The following is a 19,578-nucleotide window of genomic DNA, read 5'->3' on the forward strand; positions in this document are numbered from 1 at the left end:
TTTTTTATATTGTGGTGACCAAAACTGGGATGCAGTTTTCCAAGTGGGGTCTTGCCTTATAAAATGGCACTGACACATCACGTGATCTTGATTCTACCCCACTGTTAATGCAGCCTAGGATCGCATTGAATCAGGTAAGGAACACCTCTGGCAAGGTGACCCAGTGGCGCAGGGCTGTCTACTGCCTCACAAAATCCGTTCTTTTATTATCTAGCTATTCAGACAAATAAACCAATCAGTTTGGACTCTCGAGCACAGGACGGAAGGGAAAATGCGATTTGAAAGGGTGTAATAGGAGACCCGGTAGGATGATTGGAATAGAGCCATTAAAAGATATGATTTCTTCAAAAAGAGCAGAAGCAACAGACAGGGAGAAGCTGTGCTGTGCGTTGAATGTTTCCATTTCTGTTCAGAAATTGAAATTAATGATCTTGCCAACGTTCTGAAGAACGTCTGCATTGAAATACCTAGAGGAAAATGTAAGCTACACTGCAGCTGTGAACCAAGAAGGAAACACGGCTGGTGCCTCCTAAACGTGACCAAAGACGCCTCTCCTGTCTGCAGAATCCTGCTCCGCAGGTTGCAGGGCCACCCCAGTGTTCAGTGCCTCTCCCGATTGACCTCGAGCCGTGCATGATTAGAATCCTTATCCCTGGTGGGCATGGGCAGCTGCAACTTCCTGCCCTGCGGCCAGGGATGGACCTCTCCCCCACTGGAGGAGGGGGCTACAGAGTGGGTTTGTGCCCATTTGCAGGGAGATCTGGAAGGGGAGGGCAGCACCCCCTTCCCCTTTTCCCCATGGAGAACTCCATGACCTGTCCAGAGCTTTGCCGGGGGGGGGCAGACCCATCCAAGCAGATGGTTTGGCCCCGGTGCCTCTGGGACACGCGTGGATCCTGGCAGATACTTGGGGGCCAGGCCAGCAGTTCCCTCTCGCAGGAGGAACCCCAAACTTTCGGATTCCTGGTCTTGGACAGTTCCCTCTTTAACAGAGGAAGGCGTCACTCAGGCCGCTGTAGGAGCAGCTGGGAGGCGGCCATCAGAGGACCTGACAGGTGGCCATTGGAACAGCTGTAAGGAAGCCGGGCGGCCCAAGTGAGAGGCTGTCGTTGGACAGGCTAAGACGGGTCTTTAAACTTGGCCCTTTTATGACTTGTGGACTTCAACTCCCAGAATTCCTCAGCCAGGTACACGTGCCTGGCTGAGGAATTCTGGGAGTTGAAGTCCACAAGTCATAAGAGGGCCAAGTTTGAAGACCCCTGGGCTAAGAGATGGATGTTACGTGTGCTAAGAGACGGCCAGGTAGGTCAGCAAGGTGGCAACAGGTGGCACAGAACAGAGGCAGCACGGACACCGCAGGGAGGCAGCCCTGCAGTCCAGCTGGGAGGGGGCTGTTGGAGCAGCTGGGAGACAGCCATTGGAAATACAATGGAGAGTGTCCAGCGTGACTTTGTTCCTCCCGAGGAAGCAGTTACAGCCGAATGGACAGAAAACGTGCAAGAGATAAAACAAAACCAAACTTTTATTTCCAGAAAATGACACCCGTGATACGATGCACGGTGCCCAATCCACAGCAACCCAGGCAACACTCCGAAGGCCCTCCCCAAAAGGCAGGGAGGGAGGCAGACGGCACTGGTTGGGCATCAGCTCCCAATGAACCGAGAGAAGAGAAGTAAAACCTGAATTTAGCCTGGAATCAGAGTTTGCTCAACTTCTGCAGAGAGAAGGAATCAAAGCTTCTTGCCTGCCTGGGCAAAGCATGCTAAACCTCCACATGACAGGGCAGTTAAGGCTCCTCCTCTGGAGTAAGTTCAGCCAAGGGCAATTTGAGCAGGGGGTTGGTCTAGAAGACCTCCATGGTCCCTTGCAGCTCTCTTTCTATCAAAGCCAGGCATCAAAATTCTCCCCCAGCGTGAAGCAGCTCTTAGAAAGGCAGAGCCTGCTTTGGATTCCAGGACAGGGGGGCCAAAGTGGGGAGCAGACGAGAGCCCCCCCTCCCTTCCAACCACACGTAATTAGCTCCAAAGCGGCAAAGAGTAGCCCCCCCCCATGAAGTCTCCCTGAAGGGCTCCACTGGCTTCTCTCTCGGCTGCTTCCTGAGCAAAGGAGGGAAGGCCTAGCGGGGGGAGTGCTGGTGGCCGAGCCCCCCACTCCGTTCCGTGGATCAGGGCCGGGGCAGGGGAGAATTGCCCCCCCAGCACAGCCCTTCCCTGCGCTTGGAAAGTCTCCTGCAGGCGGTGGGGGCCCCGGGGCCCCAGGCAGCATCTGGCCCTCCAAGCAGAGAGGCGGCACCCGTTAGCTGGCCAGCCAGGGAGGGGTCAAAGCTGCGCAGCGATGGCCCCATGGCCAGAGGCATTTCGAAGCGGGGGTCCGGGGGGCTCAGCTGGTCTCATTGTTCAGGGCACTTCAGGACGTCCTGCTTGAAGTAGCCCACCCGGTTCACCTGATAGCGGGGGGTCATTTGCCAGCAGAAGGGGTGGCGGCAGAAGTGGAACCGGCCTGGAAGAGGGAAGCGGCTGGTGAAGGCAAGCGGGCGCTGTGGGGTGGCCACAGGGAGGGAGGCGCAGGGACCCCCGGGGGACACCTCCTCGGGGCAGAGGAGAGGCCTGGGGCTCAGGGGCGGCACCCCACCTGAGGCTGTTCCCCCTCCTGCCCTCCTTACCTTTGTAAAGCTCTCTGTGGGCGTGTGTGTGTGTGTGTGTGTGTGTGTGTGTGTCCCCCCTCCTGCTCTGGAAGAACTGGCCAGCCAGCGATAGGGGTGCTCTGGCTCACTGCTGCCCTCCAGTGGTCATCTGTCTCCTGCAGCCCCAGCCCACCCGCCACTGCTAGCTGGGGCTCCCCCCTTGCACAGCAGAGACCCCCTGCAGAGGACCCACGAGGGGGGCTGTCTGGACCCCACCTGAGGCTGTTCCCTCTCCTGCCCTCCTTACCCTTGTACTGGAAGACCAGGTCAGCGTCGATGGGGACCCCGGGAAAGAGGCTGTCCAGGTAGCGGGGAAACCCCTTGTCCACCTGCTCCTTTTTCACATCCAGCCTGGGCGGGGGAGGGGGGGAGAAAAAGTTAGCAAGATCCCTGCAGATGCCCTCTGGATGCCCCTGGGGACACCTCTCCCTCTGCCGAGATCGGTAGTCCCAACTCTGCCGTCCTCCTGCCTGGGGCTCCAGCCTGTCTGGGGATGCAGCCTCCCCCCCCCCCGCCCAAAGTGGCCAGGCCGGGCCCAAGCACAGCAGCCGGGGAGAGCTCAGCCCAAGGGGGGGTCTGTCTGGGAATGCCGGACGCCCCTGGCTGGCTGCCGCTTGAGGTCTCTGGAGGCTGAGTAGTCCGTGTCCCCTCAGCCCAGCCTTGGGCCCCCCAAAGTAGGGGGCTGCCCCTCCCCCAGGCCCGTGTACCTCCAGAACTGATCTCCGCTGAAGAGCAGGACTCTGCCTTGCCTCCGGATCAGGCTCCCCGCAATCTGGCCCACATCTCTCCCGATGCCCAGCTTGTCCAGGCTCCGAGGACCGACCACCTGCGGCCCCTGGTAGACCCAGAAGCGCTGGCCTGCAAGAGGAAGGGGAGGGTGGGTGGTGGAGCAGGGCCTCCCCCCGGGCAGAGGAGCCGGCCCCGAGGGCTCCAGGGGGCCCCTCCTGTCCCTCGGCAGGGGGAGAGGCAGAGGGGATGGGGAAGCTAGGGCTGCCCCCTTGTGGGCCAATGGCCGGAGGGCCACGAATCCCTTGGCTGGGGAGGGGGCCTCACCCGAGAAGAAGAAGAGCTTCTTTGTCAGAGGGTCCTGGAAAACCGTGTCAATCACGTCTGGGAGGGCCGGCCAGGTGCTCTGGATCCGCAGGGGGCCCTGGAGGGGCCCGGACCCGGTGCCCGACTTTCGCCAGTATTGCCTGAGCAGGAAAGGCAGCTCAGCCTGGCCTCGATTTCCCCACTGCGCCCAACACCGAGCCCTTCCAGGCCAGCCGTGGGGGTAGGGAGACCCCGGCCCCCGGCTCTGCCCAGCCCCCTTCCTGTCCCCCCCCTCACCCGTCCTTGAAGAAGTGCAGCAGCTTCTGAATCTCGCCCACTGCATCAAAGCGCTCCACGCGGCAGGCGCTGCTCTGGCCGTCCACCGCGGGGGTCTCCGTCACGGAAGAGCCATCATCGCCCACGGTGGAGGAGTCCCCAGCTTCTGTGGGGGCCTGAGAAGGGGGGCTGGGCACCGTGGGCTGAGGGCCTGATCCTCGACCTAATGGGGGGGGGAGAGAAGGAGGAGCAGCACAAGCATCAGAGGCACTGATTTGGGGGTGGGAGGGGGTCAGAAAAGTCCCACCCCTAGTGCAGAAGCAGCTTTAGAGAGGAGACACGACGGGGGGGGGCTCTCCGCTGATGGGGATTGCTGGGCAGGGGTGGACCAGAGGAGCTTTAGGAGTCCTTTCACATTATTCTAAAGGAATTTGGGTCTTCTATTACTCGTGGAAACGGCCTCCAGACCAGGGCCACTCAGGAGGGGGTGTGTGAACAGCCCCCCAGCCCTGAGCCCCAATTCCTTCGGGAGCTTCCCAGGCAGGGCCAGATTGCTGCCTGTTTCAGGGCTTCCCTTTCTGATTCTCCCCCAGCAGCCTCCCCCCGCTCACCATAGAGATACTGGATTCCGGCCACGTCGTCCGAATGCAGCTGGAAGTCGGCCAGGTAGGTGTACATGGGGTACATCAGGGCTTCCCGGATGCTGGAGTGCTCCAGGCCCAGCGAGTGACCGAACTCGTGCGCCGCAACCAGGAAGAGGCTGTAACCTGGGGGTGCAAAGCGGCAACAGGGGCTGGACCGGGGCCCTGCTTTGGAGACCTCGCCCGGGGGCCCTCAATCCCTGTGGCCCATCAGCTCCCCTCACTGCCCTTCCCCCTTCTGAGGAAGGCACCCATTACTCTGGGTTAGCAGAGAGTCCTTGCCCAGCCCTCTCTGACTTGGGGGGGGCGCTGCTCATCTCCATTTCTTGGCCAAAGACATTTTCCGTGGCCATGGGGCCAGCATGGCTATACGCCAAAGGCTCATGGAATTCTGTTACCTTTCCCACCCAAGTGGTACCTATTTGTCTACTCACATTCGTCTGCTTTGGAACTGCTAGAAGGGCAGGAGCTGGAGGAAGGAACGGGGGGCTTACCCCGTTGCTCGGCGCTCAGGGTGGCAGCTGAGTTATTGTACCCTGTGTGTGTGTATGGTACATGCATGCATGTACTGCTAAGGCCTCCCCACTGGCTTCCCAGCGGGGCAGATAGAGGGGCTACCCCCATACCTTGGTCAGGGCAAAAGCCCCACTTCTGGTCTGCATCGTAGTCACCAGTGGTGGCGCACCAGAGCTTCCCGTCGCTGCGTCCCTCGGAGGTGCAGGTGCTGTACGTCTGGCCCAGGAACTTGAAGGGGAAGGAGCAGGGGTCGCCCTGGGAGTTCCCTCCAATCACAGCCGTGTCTGGGGGGAGGGGGGAGAATTCACTCTTGGTCCCCAGCCCCAGAAGTCCCCCCACTGGCCAGGCGGGAGGGGCGGGAAGACCGAAGACGGCTGTCGCTTGGGCAGAGTAGGAGCCAGGCGGCAGCCCCGAAGCTGAACGGTCAGGGCTGGTCTGTGGGCTCTGCAGCTGCAGCCCCCTCCGGTAATGCCAAGACTGAGGGTATCCCTGAGCACATGCAGAGTGCCTTCCCCACACCACCCCCACCCCTCCTGAACCCCACATGCCCCCAATCCCAGCGCACCTCTATTCGGGCAGAAGCCGTATTTCTTGTCCTGGTCAAAGTTGGCGGTGGTCGCGCACCAGCGGTAGCCGTCTGTGCGTCCATCGGTGGTGCAGCCCTGGTAGGATTTGCCCTCGAAGACAAAGGGGAAAACACACTTGTCCCCGTTGCTGTTCCCGTCGTAGGTGAAGAGGACTAGCGCAGCAGCCAGGAAAGAGGAATTCGCCCATTAATTCCGGAGAACCAAACTTCCCTCGCTGGGTTTCCCTGCAGAGGCAGGTCGGCTGCCCTCGGTGTTGGCCCATCTATTCAACTTCTGTGCCGCCCAACGTGCCAGAGGCAGCGCCAACGGTTTACAGCTAAACCAGGAGCAGGGGCCTCAGAGAAGCCCTCCCCCCTCCCCCCCCCGTTAGATTCTCTGTAGGGGGCTGGTTGGCTCCGCCCCCTCGGGGGTTTAGCACTATTAAGAGACTGGACAGCCACTTTCCTCCTGCTTGACCAGGGGGCTGGACTAGAAGGCCTCCAAGGTCCCTTCCAGCACCTATTCTATTCCATTCCATTCCATACATTCTATTTATTTATTTATTTATTTATTTATTTATTTATTCACATTTATATACCGCCCTATTCCCTGAGGACTCAGGGCGGTTTACAGGAAATTAAAAAATCCACCATACAAAAGTTAAAAAACCAAATTAAAAAATATTAAATTGACCCTGTATACTTAAAACCCCAATTAAAATTTCTCCTCAGCCTGGGCCCGAGAGCTCAAAGAGCCAGGTCTTCAGGCCCCGGCGGAATGATCGGAGGTCGGGGGCAGTCCTCAGCTCCACCGGCAGCTGGTTCCAGAGGGCAGGCGCTCCCACTGAGAAGGCCCTATCCCTGGGTGTCACCCGCCGGCAATCTCTCACCGGCGGCACCCTGAGCAGACCCTCCCTGTGGGAGCGCACTGGGCGAAGGGCGTTTGATGCCGGCAGCAGGTGTTCCCTCAAATAGCCCGGACCCAGGCCATGTAGGGCTTTATAGGTAATAACCAGCACCTTGAATTTCACCCGGAGGGCAACCGGAAGCCAATGCAGCTCACGGAGTAGAGGTGTTACATGGGAGTATCGGGAGACCCCCATTACAACTCGCGCGGCCGCATTCTGCACCAGTTGAAGCCTCCGAGTGGTCTTCAAGGGCAGCCCCATGTAGAGAGCGTTACAGTAGTCCAGACGGGAGGTAACAAGCGCATGAGTAACTGTGCGTAGGGCGTCTCGGTCCAGATAGGGACGCAACTGGCGCACCAGGCGAACCTGTGCAAAAGCCCCCCTGGTCACGGCTCCTATTCTATTCTATTCTATTCCCGCTACCCCTACCTCTACTCCATTCCATTCTCCCTGCCCGCTTTCCAAGCCCTGGCTACTCACGTTCACTGGGGCAGAAGCCGTACTTCTTGTCGTGGTCAAAGTTGGCGGTGGTGGCACACCAGGGCAGCCCGTCCTCTCGCCCTTCGGTCGTGCAGGAGGAGTAGCTTTTGCCCCCAAAGGTGAAGGGGAAGCGGCAGAAGGACCCGTTGGCGTTCCCGTAGTAGGTCTTCACCACTGGTCAGAGAAGAGGGGAGCCAGGCGTCAGGGGGGGGGGAGAAGGCTCCGGGACCCAGGGAGGCACCCGGCCAGCAAGGGGGCAACTCACCGATGCCCTTGCCCAGCGTCCAGAACTCGTCGTCGTCAAAATGGGCATCCCCGCTGAACCGGTCTTTGCCGGGAGGGAAGGCGTGGGCCAGAAGCCCATCCTTGCCGTCAAAAGGGTAGCCGTCACCGTGCTCTGCGGGGGGAGGGGGGGAGGGCGGGGCAGCACGGGAGAGGGGGGAAGAGAGGTTAGAATTTGAGCAGGAATTCTTCCAAGCTCCCAGCGTCCAGAAAAGATGGGGGGGGCACGATCCCAGCCGTCCCCCAAGCCCCACCCTCCCTCCGACTCACCTCCGGTCCCAAACTGGATGAGAATGTCCACCTCCCCGTCCTGCCGGCGGGTGAAGGTGAGCGGCGTCACCTGGCTCCACACCCTGAAGGCTCTGGCAAAGGCGTCTTCGATGACGGAGCGGTCCAGGTCCGGGGAGTAGTTGACCACCCTGCCGGAGAGCCCAGGCTGAGAGGCTGCCCGCTGTGCCAGGCGCCCCGCCCCCTCCTCGCTCCCCCTCCCTCTGCCTTCCCCAATCTGCTGCCCCTCCCCCGGGTATCTTGGGGTGCCGCCCCTTTGCAGTCTGCCAGGGGGGCCGTGAAGCCACCGGGGAGGGCCGCTCACTCACCGGTAGGTGAGGTCTGTGTGGTCCCACTTCAGGTCGCCCTGGAACGTCTGGAAGTGCCCGACATCCGGGACTCCGCAGCGGGGCGCCCGCATGGCCGCCAGGGTGGGGGCGTCCACTTCCCCTGTTTCCGGCAAGCCCAGCCGCTTCTGCATCGCCCTGAGCGGGGTCTCCAGCTTCACCTGCCCGCCGGGGTTGGTCGCCGTCAAGTACCCGTAACGCTGGAGGTAGCGCTGCGCAAACAGAGAAGAGGGCGCTAGCGGAGGCCGCTCGGGAGCCGGCGGGGATGTGGGAATGTGCAAAGGGGGCTGGGGGAACGGGGTCAGACGGTGGGGGCGGCAGGCTCTTGACCTGGACCCTGACCCTCATTCCGGGACTGGATCACCCGGGGTCCACAGGGATTCCCTGGGACCAAAGGAAGAGCCGGGGAGGGGAGGAGTCACAGGCGGGGCTGGGTTCTCACAACACCCCCCGCACTCGCGCCACCTGACCTGGGTCGGAGGAGCGCAGCGCACCGCCACCTAAAGCAAACGGCGCCCGCGGGGGACTGGAGGCAAAGGGCGACCCGGAGGGATACCAGCGTCGCCCCTCTCGCCCTCCCGCCGCTCTCGGTCTCGCGAAGTACGAAAAGCGGGGGGGGGAGCAGGAGGGGCGCCCCGGTCCAGGGGAGAAGGACCCGCGGGAGCGCGCAGCTCGGAGACTCACGGCGGCGAGCTCCCGGTCCGTCATGCCGCCGACCGCGTCCCCGGGGAAGCGGATGAGCACGGGGCCCTTCCCTTCCCGGGGGGCGGCCCGAGCGCAGGGCAGCGGCAGGAGCGCCAGGAGCAGCAGGAGGGCCGGGCCGGGGGCGCCCATGGCTGGGAAGGCGAGGCGGGCCAGGGTCTCTGCTTCTCTGCTCTCCGGTTCTGCAAGTGGCGCGCAGCTCAGCCGGGCACCGCTGTCTGCAGCCGGACTGCCGGCGGGGCCCTTTATGTCCGCGGGGAGAGGGAAGGGGGGGAAAGGCTGAGTCAGCCGCGGTCCCTCCCCCGGTAGCTGAGGGGGAGAACCGGCGGGGCGCTGCCGCTTCCTGGACTTGTCTCAACAGGAAATGTGAAACGCAGCCGGGACCCGCCGCCGGTTCGAAGAGGGCAGCCGTCTGCCTCGACGGGGCTCGGACGTCGCCGCAGGCAGGGGTCAGCACGCGCCTCTGGCTCCCCCCCCTCCCTCTAGGCCTTGGCAGAGCGGCATCGGTGCCAGCAGAACGCCTTCAGGGGCTGCCCCACTGGTCACTCCCTGCCTCTGATGGGGCAGGATGGGATGGAGCTTGGGGCGGGCTAGGAGAGGGGGCCGCCTTGGACTGCTAGCCGCACCAGGGGGCTGCCTGCCCGAGCCTCTGTGAGCCAGGCTTCCATCCAAGGGCCACCGCCTGGGCATTCTCCTGGCACAGGGCCTCCCCTTGGTCTGGCCCAGCTCCCAGGAGGGTCAGGCCCTGGGGGAGCAGTCTGTCTTCCAGGAGGCTGGGACACTCCCAGGGCCCGTGAGGGGGGTGGGTGCCCCTCTCCTGTACGAAGGGCCTGGCACCTGAGGCAGCCGGCTGGCCTCTGAGGAAGACCCCGAGACCCTGGGCACTCTTGCCAGGACAGACAAACCAGGGAGTGATTGGGCATCCTGGCTGGATTGGGACTGCTGTGGTTTATTTATTTTATTTATTTATTTTATTATATTTGTATACCGCCTTTCTCCCGAGGGACTCAGGGCGGTTTAGCCCTGCATCCTGGCCTCGCAGGCTCTCCATCATCCCAGAGAGAGGGCAGGACAGGATGAGGAGGGGGGGGGGCGTTAGCCTCTTCACAAACCTGCCCCCTGGCCTTGCACAAGCAGCTGGCTGAAACTTCTGTGTTCTGTGAATGTGGCACTCAGGGTGGGGGGGAGGGGGAGAGGAGCCCCCCCCCCCCCCCCGGCAACCTGTGGTTTCATCATGCTGAGCTGGAGCCACTGAGCACAGCACGGCCTGTCCAGCCGCCAGGGAGGAGCCACTCATGCCGCAATCTCTGCTGACAGCAGCCCCGCTCAGCCCTCCTGCAAGGCCAGCGCTCCTCCCCCCCTCTCCAGAAGGGGACAAAGACGGCCCCCCAGACACACTTTGGGCGTGCTCAGGGGGCACGGGAAGTGAAAAGACCCCCGTGTGGCTCTTTCCTGTATGGAAATGCTTTGTAAAAGAGAGCACATAGGGAGAGCAAATGACACCCCCCCAAAAAAATAATCTGATTGTCTGCCTGGGGAAGCACATTCTGCAGATCCCGCGGAGCCCCAGAGGAGCTGAGCACCTCTTGGGATCATCCTGTGAGTCAGAAGGGGAAGGAAAGCCATCCCCTTCCCCCCTCCCCATCTTCTCTGTCCCACAGGAGCCCCCCCCCCCCGTGACCCACCTGGAGTTTCCCTGCTCTGCTCCCAGACAGAGTGGGCGAGACCTCCCTGTCTCCCTGCTCCCTTCCAAGGTGTCTCATGGGAAAATCCCCAGATGGAGCGGGGGGGGGGGAGAGATGTGGGTGGATTTTTCATGCCACCTGATGCCCGGCCCGTTCCTCTGGGTTGCTTGGGGCTGGGCAGAAACCAGGCCTTGCCCTTGTCGCTGTACAAAGGGTCTGTCTGGTGTCCTGCATTTGTTCGGGGCTGGTTGTATGTGAAGGTAGCCCCGGTGAGTCGTTCAGACAAGCTTTTCAAGGTGAGCATGCTGGGTGACTCTGGTTGGGTATGGATTAACCCTAAATCTAGGTTAACCAAGCAGCATGGTCGAGATAACAGAATAGCAGAGTTGGGAGGGACCTTGGAGGTCTTCTAGTCCAACCCCCTGCTCAAGTAGGAGACACAAGGCCATTCCAGACAAGTGGCTGTCCAGTCTCTTCTTGAAAACCTCCAGTGACGGAGCACCCACAACTGGGAAGGCAGGCTGTTCCGCTGGTTGGTTATTCTCACTGTTGGGAAGTTTCTCCTTAATTCCAGATTCCTTGATTAGTTTTCATCCATTGTTTCTTATCTTGCATTCTGGTGCTGTGGAGAATAATTTGGCTCCCTCTTCGTGGCAGCCCCTGAAACACTGGAAAGCTGCTATCGTGTCACTCCTAGTCCTTCTTTTCACAAAACTGTCTCACACCCAATTCCTGCAACCGCTCTTGATATGCTTTGGCCCCCGGTCATCTTTGTTGCTCTTCTCTGCATGGCAAAAACAGCACGCCCAAAGGAGAACAGATCCCGTGGGCGAGGCCTACTTATTTATTTAAAACATTTAGATAATATTCGCACGGTATCTGAAGAGGATGCCCTCATTCGCTCAACGTGTGGCCTGCCTGGTCTAGGCCTCGGGGGGGGGGGAAACCCCGTTGGGCTCCCCCCGAGCCCTTGGATCTGCTTTCCTGGTTTTCCATTCTATCTTCTATCTTTCTCTTCTGCTCCCAGATTTGGCCCCTGCTTCTCACGTTCCTCCTCTGTGGGGCAACATCTGGGACTTTCATGGGGGGGGCACTGCCAGTTGGTTGTTGAGACACAGGATGAGCTCACTGTCCTCTGGGGCCCAACAGCCACGGTCACCGTTTCTCACCAATGCCAGGAACGGCCTCTTTGCCCCCGTTGGGAAGGCCCCAGGATTTGGCTGCCCGGCAGGGGCCCATAGCCCGGGGTAGGGCCAGAGAGACCTTCTCGGAGAGGGGTGGGGGGTGGGAAGCCCACCCACTGGGTCATTGGTGGTGGAGTCCCCAGTGACCCAAGAGGGATGCAGCCTCATTTCCCCCCCCCCCCGGCCTTGGGTGAGTACGCAGGCTCTCATGGGCAAAAAGGGAAGAGCTCCGTGGGAAGTAAGCCACCACTAGCTCCTGAGTCACGGCTGGGCCTTTGACACACGAGTGGTCATGGGGGATTCCCCCACCCCGCCTCAGAGCAGCATCTTTTCTGGGGGCAGGCAAGGACAGGCCTGCTCGGGCTTGCGGGGCGCGGACGCTGGGAACAGCCTGGAGACCCCGGTTGGCCTCCCGTCTCCAGGTGGATGCACTGCTGTGGGTGCTCTCACAAAATGGCTGCAGAGGGGCAGCCTGCTTATAAAGGTGCCACCGTTGGGGTCCTTCTCCCTCTGCCACCCCCTCCTCACAGGCCATCCCATTCAGACGTCCCCTCCTCACCTCTTTTGCATTTGTGTTTATGCTTTACAAAAAGTAAAATGCTAAAAAGGAGAGAAAGAATAGACGGGGTCCTCAGCTTACCACCACAAGGGAGCCCCAAATTTCTGTAGTAATGTGAGACATTTGTTAAGTGACTTTTGCCCCACTATATGACTCTTCTTTCCACGGTGGTTAAGTGAATCATTGAAGTTGTTAAACTAGGAATACGGTTGTTAAGTGAATCCGGCTTCCCCATGGACTTTGCTTGTCAGAAGGATGCAAAAAGAGATCATGTGACACACACCCCGGGACATGGCAACCGTCGTAAATGTGAGTCAGTTGCCAAGCGGCTGAATTTTGATCATGTGACCATGGGGATGCTACAAAGGTCATAAGTCTGAATAACAGTCGTAAGTCCCCTTTTTTGGTGCCATTGTAACTTTGGTGCCATTCTAACTTTCCCTAAACAAACCGTTGCAAGTCGGGGACAGGAATGTTCTCCCTGCAGTGACGACACAACCGTTCGTTCAGCAACTGTTCAAAGCTACAATCGCACTGAAAAAAGGGGCCTACGGGCAGCCCTCACACCTAACGACCGAAGCAGCTTCCCTAGGGTCACGGGATCGAAACTCGGCTAACGTCAGTTGCCAGGTCTGATCGCTGTATGCAAATCTTCCCAGCCGGCTTCCAGCAAACAAAATGGGGGAAAGCTAGATTTGCTTAATGACTGTGTGATTTGCTTAACAACCGTGGCAAAAGAGGTTGTGAAATCGGGCGTGACTCATCCTGGTCTGATGGGTTTAGGGGTATTTTAACATTTTGTATTAATCTATTTAATTGGGCTACTGTATTTAATATTTCTTTTCATTTTTATATATTGTATTTTATTGTATTGCCCTGTACACCGCCCTGAGTCCTTCGGGAGAAGGGTGGTATAAAAATTAAATTATTATTATTATTATTTAACAACTGCCTTGCTTAGCAGCAGAAACCCTGATCCCAAATGGTGGTCAATTGTTGAGGGCCACCTGTATTGTTTAGGTGTCAGTTTGTGTTACAATTGGCTTAAGACAGTCATCCCGTGAGATAACACAAAGCTACACATAAGGTGGTCCTCAGCTTATGACCAGAAACCTAATTTTAGAAGAGGTAATAAAGTATTAAATTTACAAAACTTGGGGGTTCTTTCCGGGGTGACTCCCTGGAGAAGCCCACCTGCTTTTCTCGGCTGCTCAGGTGGGGGCCCCGGCCCTGGTCGTCTTCTCCCCAGCCTCACCCAAAGTCCCCCGCTCGGCTATCGCATCTAAGGCAGGAAACTTGGATTGTGGGGATCAGTGCCAGCAGATGGGCTGTTTTGCCCCCCAGCCGAGACTGGTGTGGCTGTGCAGCCTGGTCAGCCTGACACAAGGCATGTCGAATGGCGCTCCTCCTGTCCAACAAGCGCAGCCTCCTTGCAACCCAGGAGCATGCAGTCCCCGTTTCTCTCCCCCGCTTTGCTCCTTTCCGCACCCCTGGCACCCGGTGCCTGCAGAAACCAAATGCACCGGCCAGGACCGAGTTGAAAGGCAGCCCTTAGAGCACAAAGAGACTGTGGCCGGGGGGGGGGGGCTGGAACTCCTGGGTGCCCCCCTGGGCATTCAGGTATGCAAACCTGGACGATGGATGTCTTTGCAAGCTGCTAAACAAAATCATGGACTTTGCCATGTCCAGCCAGTTCGGTGTGTGTGTGGGTGACAGTGATGGACAGCTCCTTTTCAACCTATAGAAAATAACGAGTGGGTTCCTGGGACACATTAGCTGTTGCAGGATTAATGGGACCTGCTAAACAAATCAACCCTGTCCTGGGTGCGGGTGATAGCCTTGTTCACACAGAGCATGAGAAATGCCTGCTTCCCAGTGTTTCACTTAGTCTAGTGTAGATGTAGGTGTGCCTGTGTACACAAACAATAGAATAGAATAGAATAGAATAGAATAGAATAGAATAGAATAGAATAGAATAGAATAGAATAGAATAGAATAGAATAGAATAGAATAGAATAGAATAGAATAGAATAGAATGTAGGAATAAAGGATAGAATAGAATAGAACAGAATAGAATAGAGAATGAATAGAATAGAAAATAGAATAGAATAGAATAGAATAGAATAGAATAGAATAGAATAGAATAGAGTAGAGTAGAATACAGTAGAATAGAATAGAATAGAATAGAATAGAATAGAATAGAATAGAATAGAATAGAATAGAATAGAATAGAATTATGGGATGGAATAGAATAGAATAGAATAGAATAGAATAGAATAGAATAGAATAGAATAGAATAGAATAGAATAGAATAGAATAGAATAGAGCTGGAAGGGACCTTGGAGGTCTTCTAGTCCAGCCCCCCCTCAAGCAGGAGAACTTATACTATTTCAGACAAGTGACTGTCTCTTCTTAAACATCCCCAGTGATGGAGCACCCACAACATCTGGAGGCAGGCTGTTCCACTGGTTAATTGTCCTCACTGTTAGGAAGTTTCTCCTTAATTCCAGGTTGCTTCTCTCTTTGGTCAGTTTCCAACCATTGTTTCTTGTCCTGCCCTCTGGTGCTTTGGAGAATAACATGACCCCCTCTTCTTTGGGGCAGCCCCTTAAATACTGGAATGCTGCTATCATGTCACCCCTGTTTCTTCTTCTTAGGCTAGCCAAACCCAAGTCCTGCAGCCATTTTTCATACTGTATGTTTTAGTCTCCAGGCCTTTGATCATTTTTTGAAGTCCACACACCCTTCCAGAAATGATCAGAAAGCCCCAGTCCCAGGGAGCTCTCTCCATCTGCAGGGTCCCATCAGTGGGCAAGGAGGACATCCAGAAGGAGGGAGGGATACAGATGAGCTGCTGTGCTCCGACCGACCCTCATGCCCGAGCCCCCCAAGGCTGGTCTGGAAGAGCTGCCCCCCCACCCCCTTTCTTTTGGGTGCTCTCCCTGAAGCTCAGACGCTCCAGCGGGCTTTGGGGTGGCTCTCCCGGCCTCAGGCACCGTCTCACCCTCGGCTGCCTCTCCCACTGCTTTAGCCCAGGGCCACCCAGAGACAGGAAACGGACCCCGGCATTCATCCTTTCCCAGAGCCGGGAGGAGGTCTCGCACTTCGGGAGATAAAAAGAGGTCCGTCCAGCTAGGTTTTATCCCCCCCTCCCCCGCCGCCTGCTGGAGAGGTTGGTGGCCTTTCGGGGCTGGAGGTGTGAGCCTTCAAACGTGCCACGCACGTGGGGTGGGGTTTTCCACAAGTCTCCCACGCGTGAAAAAGCGAGCAGCTTTGAACCCGGCCAGCCCAGACAAGAAGGCCAGGGAGGGTCCCCTCTCCAGGGCGGACTCGCGGCCCTTCCCACCACCGCCCCGGGGACCCCCGGACCTCTCCTCGTTTCCCCCTTGAGGCTTGGCTGCAGGGTTGGGGCGCCGCACAGAGGGGAGCTTCCCGCCGAGGCCCGTCCTCCGTGTTTTGCCCGGAGGCGTCGCGCGTGGCGGGCGGGGATGGAGAAGGCGGATCTGGTGGCTTCGCCCGCCGCGCGACTGGCAGCTGCAGCAACCTGGGACGCGGATCCTTCGCCCGCTTCTCGTGGCCCCTTGCGAGTGGGGCAGCCTCTCTCCGACACCCGTGGGTGGGAGATCAGGGCGCAGGTGCGAGCGGAGGTGGGATTGAGCCGGAGCTTCCGCGACGCCTCCGGGGCTGGGACAGTACGGAGCCCGCCGGCAGGGGCCTCACTCTGAGTAGCCCCCTCCGATCCCACCCGGAGGAAGGGAAAAGGGCGTAAAGGGAGAGAAGCCCATCAGGTCGGGAGCGGGGGGGGGGTCAGAGGGCTGCGCGCACAAAAGTATTGAGTCCCAGAGCGGCTGGCAGGCTGTCCCACGGGAGGCAGCTCCTGTGCCCCCGCCCCGTCTTTCTTCGGGTCCCGCTTTGGGGGTCCCTGAGCGGCAGAGCGCGTCAAGCCCCCAATCCTCTAATTCCTCCTGGATGGGCTAAGCACACCTTGTGCCAGGGAGCCCCGGTGGAATCTCCAAGGGGGGGGAAGGTGCCTCTCCCAGGGGAGCAGAAGGCGGAGCCCCCAGGCGCCCCCCCCGTGAGGAGTCCCAAAGTCCTGGTGAGGAGGGGGCAGCGGAGAGGTCCAAGGCTGGTGACTGCTGGGCCTCAGCCAGGACAGCAGCAGCAAAGGGGCAGGGCCAGCAGCCTCCCTGGAGAGGGAGGGAGGCAGGGGCAGGAGCCGAGGGGTTCGGGCTGGACGGAGGGTCTTCTGCAAGAGCAGATGGGCCCCACAAGGCCTCCTGAGCATCCCCACAGCCCACCTGCCCTCTGCCTCAGCGGCTGCCCTTGCCACCATGCCCGGTCTGAGCAGCCCAAAGGGAAACCCCGGCGGGCGGGCACCAGAGCCAGGAGGGTGGGTGTTGTGGTGCAGCAGCTTAGTTGTGCCTCTCTGGGGAGGGCGGGGCAGGCAGAGGCTCTACAGCTACCCCAGGAATAGCGCCAAGGAACAGTCAGCCTCTCCTGCGCTGCCAGGACAGCCGGAAGAAAAATAGAGTCAGGCGGTCCTCATCTTACAACAATACGTTTATTGACTGCTCAAAGTTACAAAGGCACCGAAGAAAGTGACCTGTGACTGTTTTTCACACTTGCAACGCCATGTGGTCGTCACCTGATCAGAATCCAGGCACCTGGCAAGCCGTATCTGTGACGGTCACGATGTCCCGGGCAGGATCACTTGATCCCTTTTTGCAACCTTCTGTCAAGCCAAGTCAATGGGGAAGCTGGATTCGCTTAATAACTGTGTTACTAACTGAACAACTGCAGTGATTCGCTTAACAACTGTGGCAAGAAAGGTCGTAAAATGGGGCAAATTCTGGGCTCCGTTGTGGTCGTGAGGGACTAGCTGTACATTGAGCAATGAAGGAAGTTCTTCTGGTCCTGTGAGAAGCAGCTTTTTAGAGCCTTTCAGAATTTGCTTCCTTGTTTTAGTCGTCACAATATTTTGGTAAGAGTGTTGAGTAGAGATTGTTAACACTCTGACAGAACCTGAAGCTTCCAAGACAAAGAAGTTTGTATCGGTATTAACTGCGATTTAATATGCCAAGAAGCATAAAGTTAATTTTTCATCCAAAGCTGAACGTTGATAAACAAATACAAGTTATATCAATAAATATGCTACAAAATTGTACAATGAAACATTTCTATCTTAAGAATTACTAGTTAATGCTAAGATCTCCATTATACTGTTACTTATTGCGTGTACGTCACAGAAAAACAGAAAAGTAGGCAAAACAAAGAGAAAAAATAAATTATTTGGTTTCCAAGTTCCTCCTTTTTGCGCCTCTAGTAATTTGCAACGTACGTACTCGACCTGCTGCGTGATGCATGGTGTGCAGGGGAGTATTCTGAATTAGATTTGATTAAGCTGTTCAATTTGGGGCTGCCCCAGGAGGATACCCGCCCACTCGCGGGTCAGGTTCAGGGTCCCATTCTGAGCTGGCCTTGTGCCAGATCTGGTCCTGGAATGGGGCAGACACGGAGCAACTGCACCCCAGAGCTGGCAGCAGCACCCACCTCCAGCCTGGCTGTGCTCCCCCTCCACTCACGCCTGCCCTCTGCTTCAAGGTGGGGGCCGCAGCCCCCCCAGGGTCAGCTGGCCACAGGGGTTCCTGGCAAGCCTGCAGAGGGCACCTCAACCCAGCTGGGGGGGCCTTCCTGGCTCCAGCCTGGCCTTGCGGTTCTGGCTTGTTTTGCAGAGGTGTGTTGCAAATTAACCTGAGTGATGAATCAGCCCCGGCAGCCAGAAACCGCAGGGGGGCTGTGGAGAAGCAGGGAAGCGGGGAGGCTCTCTTGGGGACAAGGAAGGTCAAGGCCAGTCCTGAAACCCTGGAGCCCCTTCCTCATCTCTTCTGCCGGAGACCAGAGCCAGCCAAGGGGGGGCGGGATTGAAACTGATCTTCCCTGCCTGATGGGGAAACTGAGGCAACTCCACTCAGATCGGGGACCTGCCAGGAGGAAACCGCTGGGGGGGGGCTTCGTAACCTGGATTTTTACACCAAGAGCATGCTTTCGGTCTCCCCAAGACTTTGGGGGAAACGGCTGTCCTTCCTCCGCTCCTTCTGCGTCCTGCACATCTAGCCACCCCCTCCGGGAGCTGATGCCACACGTGGCCTTCAAATGTCCCCAGGTGACACGGGTTCCCACCGAAGGGAAGCAATCCGATGCCACAGGAAGGACCCCCAAACCCTTCTTTGCAACCCCTGGAGCTCCAGCTCCCCCCCCCCCCTTTTCCATCCTTGGGAAATAGCGTGGCCTTTTCTAGTAGACCTTCACCGCTCAAAGTTACAACGGCACTGGAAAATATGATTTAGGACTGTTTTTCACGCTGACAACCTCTGCAGTGTCCCGACTCATATTTATGACGGTCGCAGTGTCCCGGAGGCACGCAAACCCCTTTGCTGACCTTCTGACAAGCAAAGTCCACGGGGGAAGCCAGATTCACTTAAGAACCGGGTTGCTAGCTTGTCAACTGCAGCGATTCAACTGTGGCAAGAAAAGTCGTAAAATGGGGCAAAATTCACTCGACAAATATCTCACTTAACCACAGAAATTCTGTGGTTCTCAGTCGAGGACGACATGGAGTGCAAGTCCCAGCAGAAGGAAAGTTTGTGAGAAATGCACAATCAGGAAAACTTCTCCAACTCCCTCCCCCCCCCATTTCCAAAGCAAACAATCCCCCCCCCTCCTCCTTTGTGCAGACTGCAGTTTATTGTGTGTTCCCAAAATATTAAAAACTCAGCCACAGGCTCAAGGAGGGCCCCTCCCTGTCCCAAACAAACCACTCAGTCCAAGAAGGGGGAGGGGTTCCTGGAGGCCGGGGTGACACCCAATTAGCCTCTTCTGTTTTCCTTAAAAGCTGCAGGGGTGGCAATGGCTTCAGGGGGAATGGGGCCTGCAGAACCCCTCCCCCCTTGGTGGACAGCCTATCTATCCCCTTGGGGCAAAATCACTTGCAGGCCCCCCACCCCCAATCCTTCGAGGAGGGGCTGGAGAGTGTGAAGCAAGGGGGGGGGGGGGTGTCCGTTCCTGGCAGCTTTGTGCAACCTCGGATGAGGCAAGGCTCTGGTGAGCAAGCCCCAATTGGCACAGCTGGGCACCTTCTTGGGGGGGGGCTCCTAATAAGGCAACTGCTCCAAAGGGCTGGGAGAAGCGGAAGCTGCGGCGGGCTTGGAGGGAGGGGGGGCTGAAGGGCAAAGCTCGGCACACTAACACTCCCCCCCCCAAACACACAGGGAGCCTGGGGGAAGCGCAGGGCTGCCGTCAATGCTCCCCTGACTTGGAGAGGGGCACAAAGCTCCTTGCCAGTTTTGGTGCCCCCCCAGGGGTTTCCACCTGCAAGGAGCCCCCCAGGGATGCCGTCTTCCGCAGAGGGGCAGAGAAAGGAGGGCCAAACGGAGGGAGCACAGGGGGTGGGG

The 19,578-nt window shown here is 58.1% G+C and overlaps 1 protein-coding gene across 1 annotated transcript; it reads right to left on the bottom strand.

Annotated features, from left to right (window-relative positions):
* Nucleotides 1–1,504: 1,504 nt before the first annotated feature.
* On the bottom strand, nt 1,505–8,903 carry MMP9 (matrix metallopeptidase 9). Its single transcript, XM_081325655.1, has 13 exons — nt 8,682–8,903; nt 7,980–8,209; nt 7,654–7,802; nt 7,367–7,498; nt 7,102–7,275; nt 5,714–5,887; nt 5,259–5,432; nt 4,603–4,758; nt 4,013–4,214; nt 3,737–3,876; nt 3,391–3,541; nt 2,931–3,034; nt 1,505–2,499 (listed from the first exon to the last, which is right to left on the bottom strand). Exons 1-13 carry the CDS (start codon nt 8,829–8,831, stop codon nt 2,390–2,392), a joined length of 2,046 nt encoding a protein of 681 aa, XP_081181781.1. The 5' UTR covers nt 8,832–8,903; the 3' UTR covers nt 1,505–2,389.
* Nucleotides 8,904–19,578: the final 10,675 nt, after the last annotated feature.

The sequence above is a fragment of the Vipera berus genome (genome assembly GCF_964194415.1).
Source record: "Vipera berus genome assembly, chromosome: 3".
NCBI lineage: Eukaryota > Metazoa > Chordata > Lepidosauria > Squamata > Viperidae > Vipera > Vipera berus.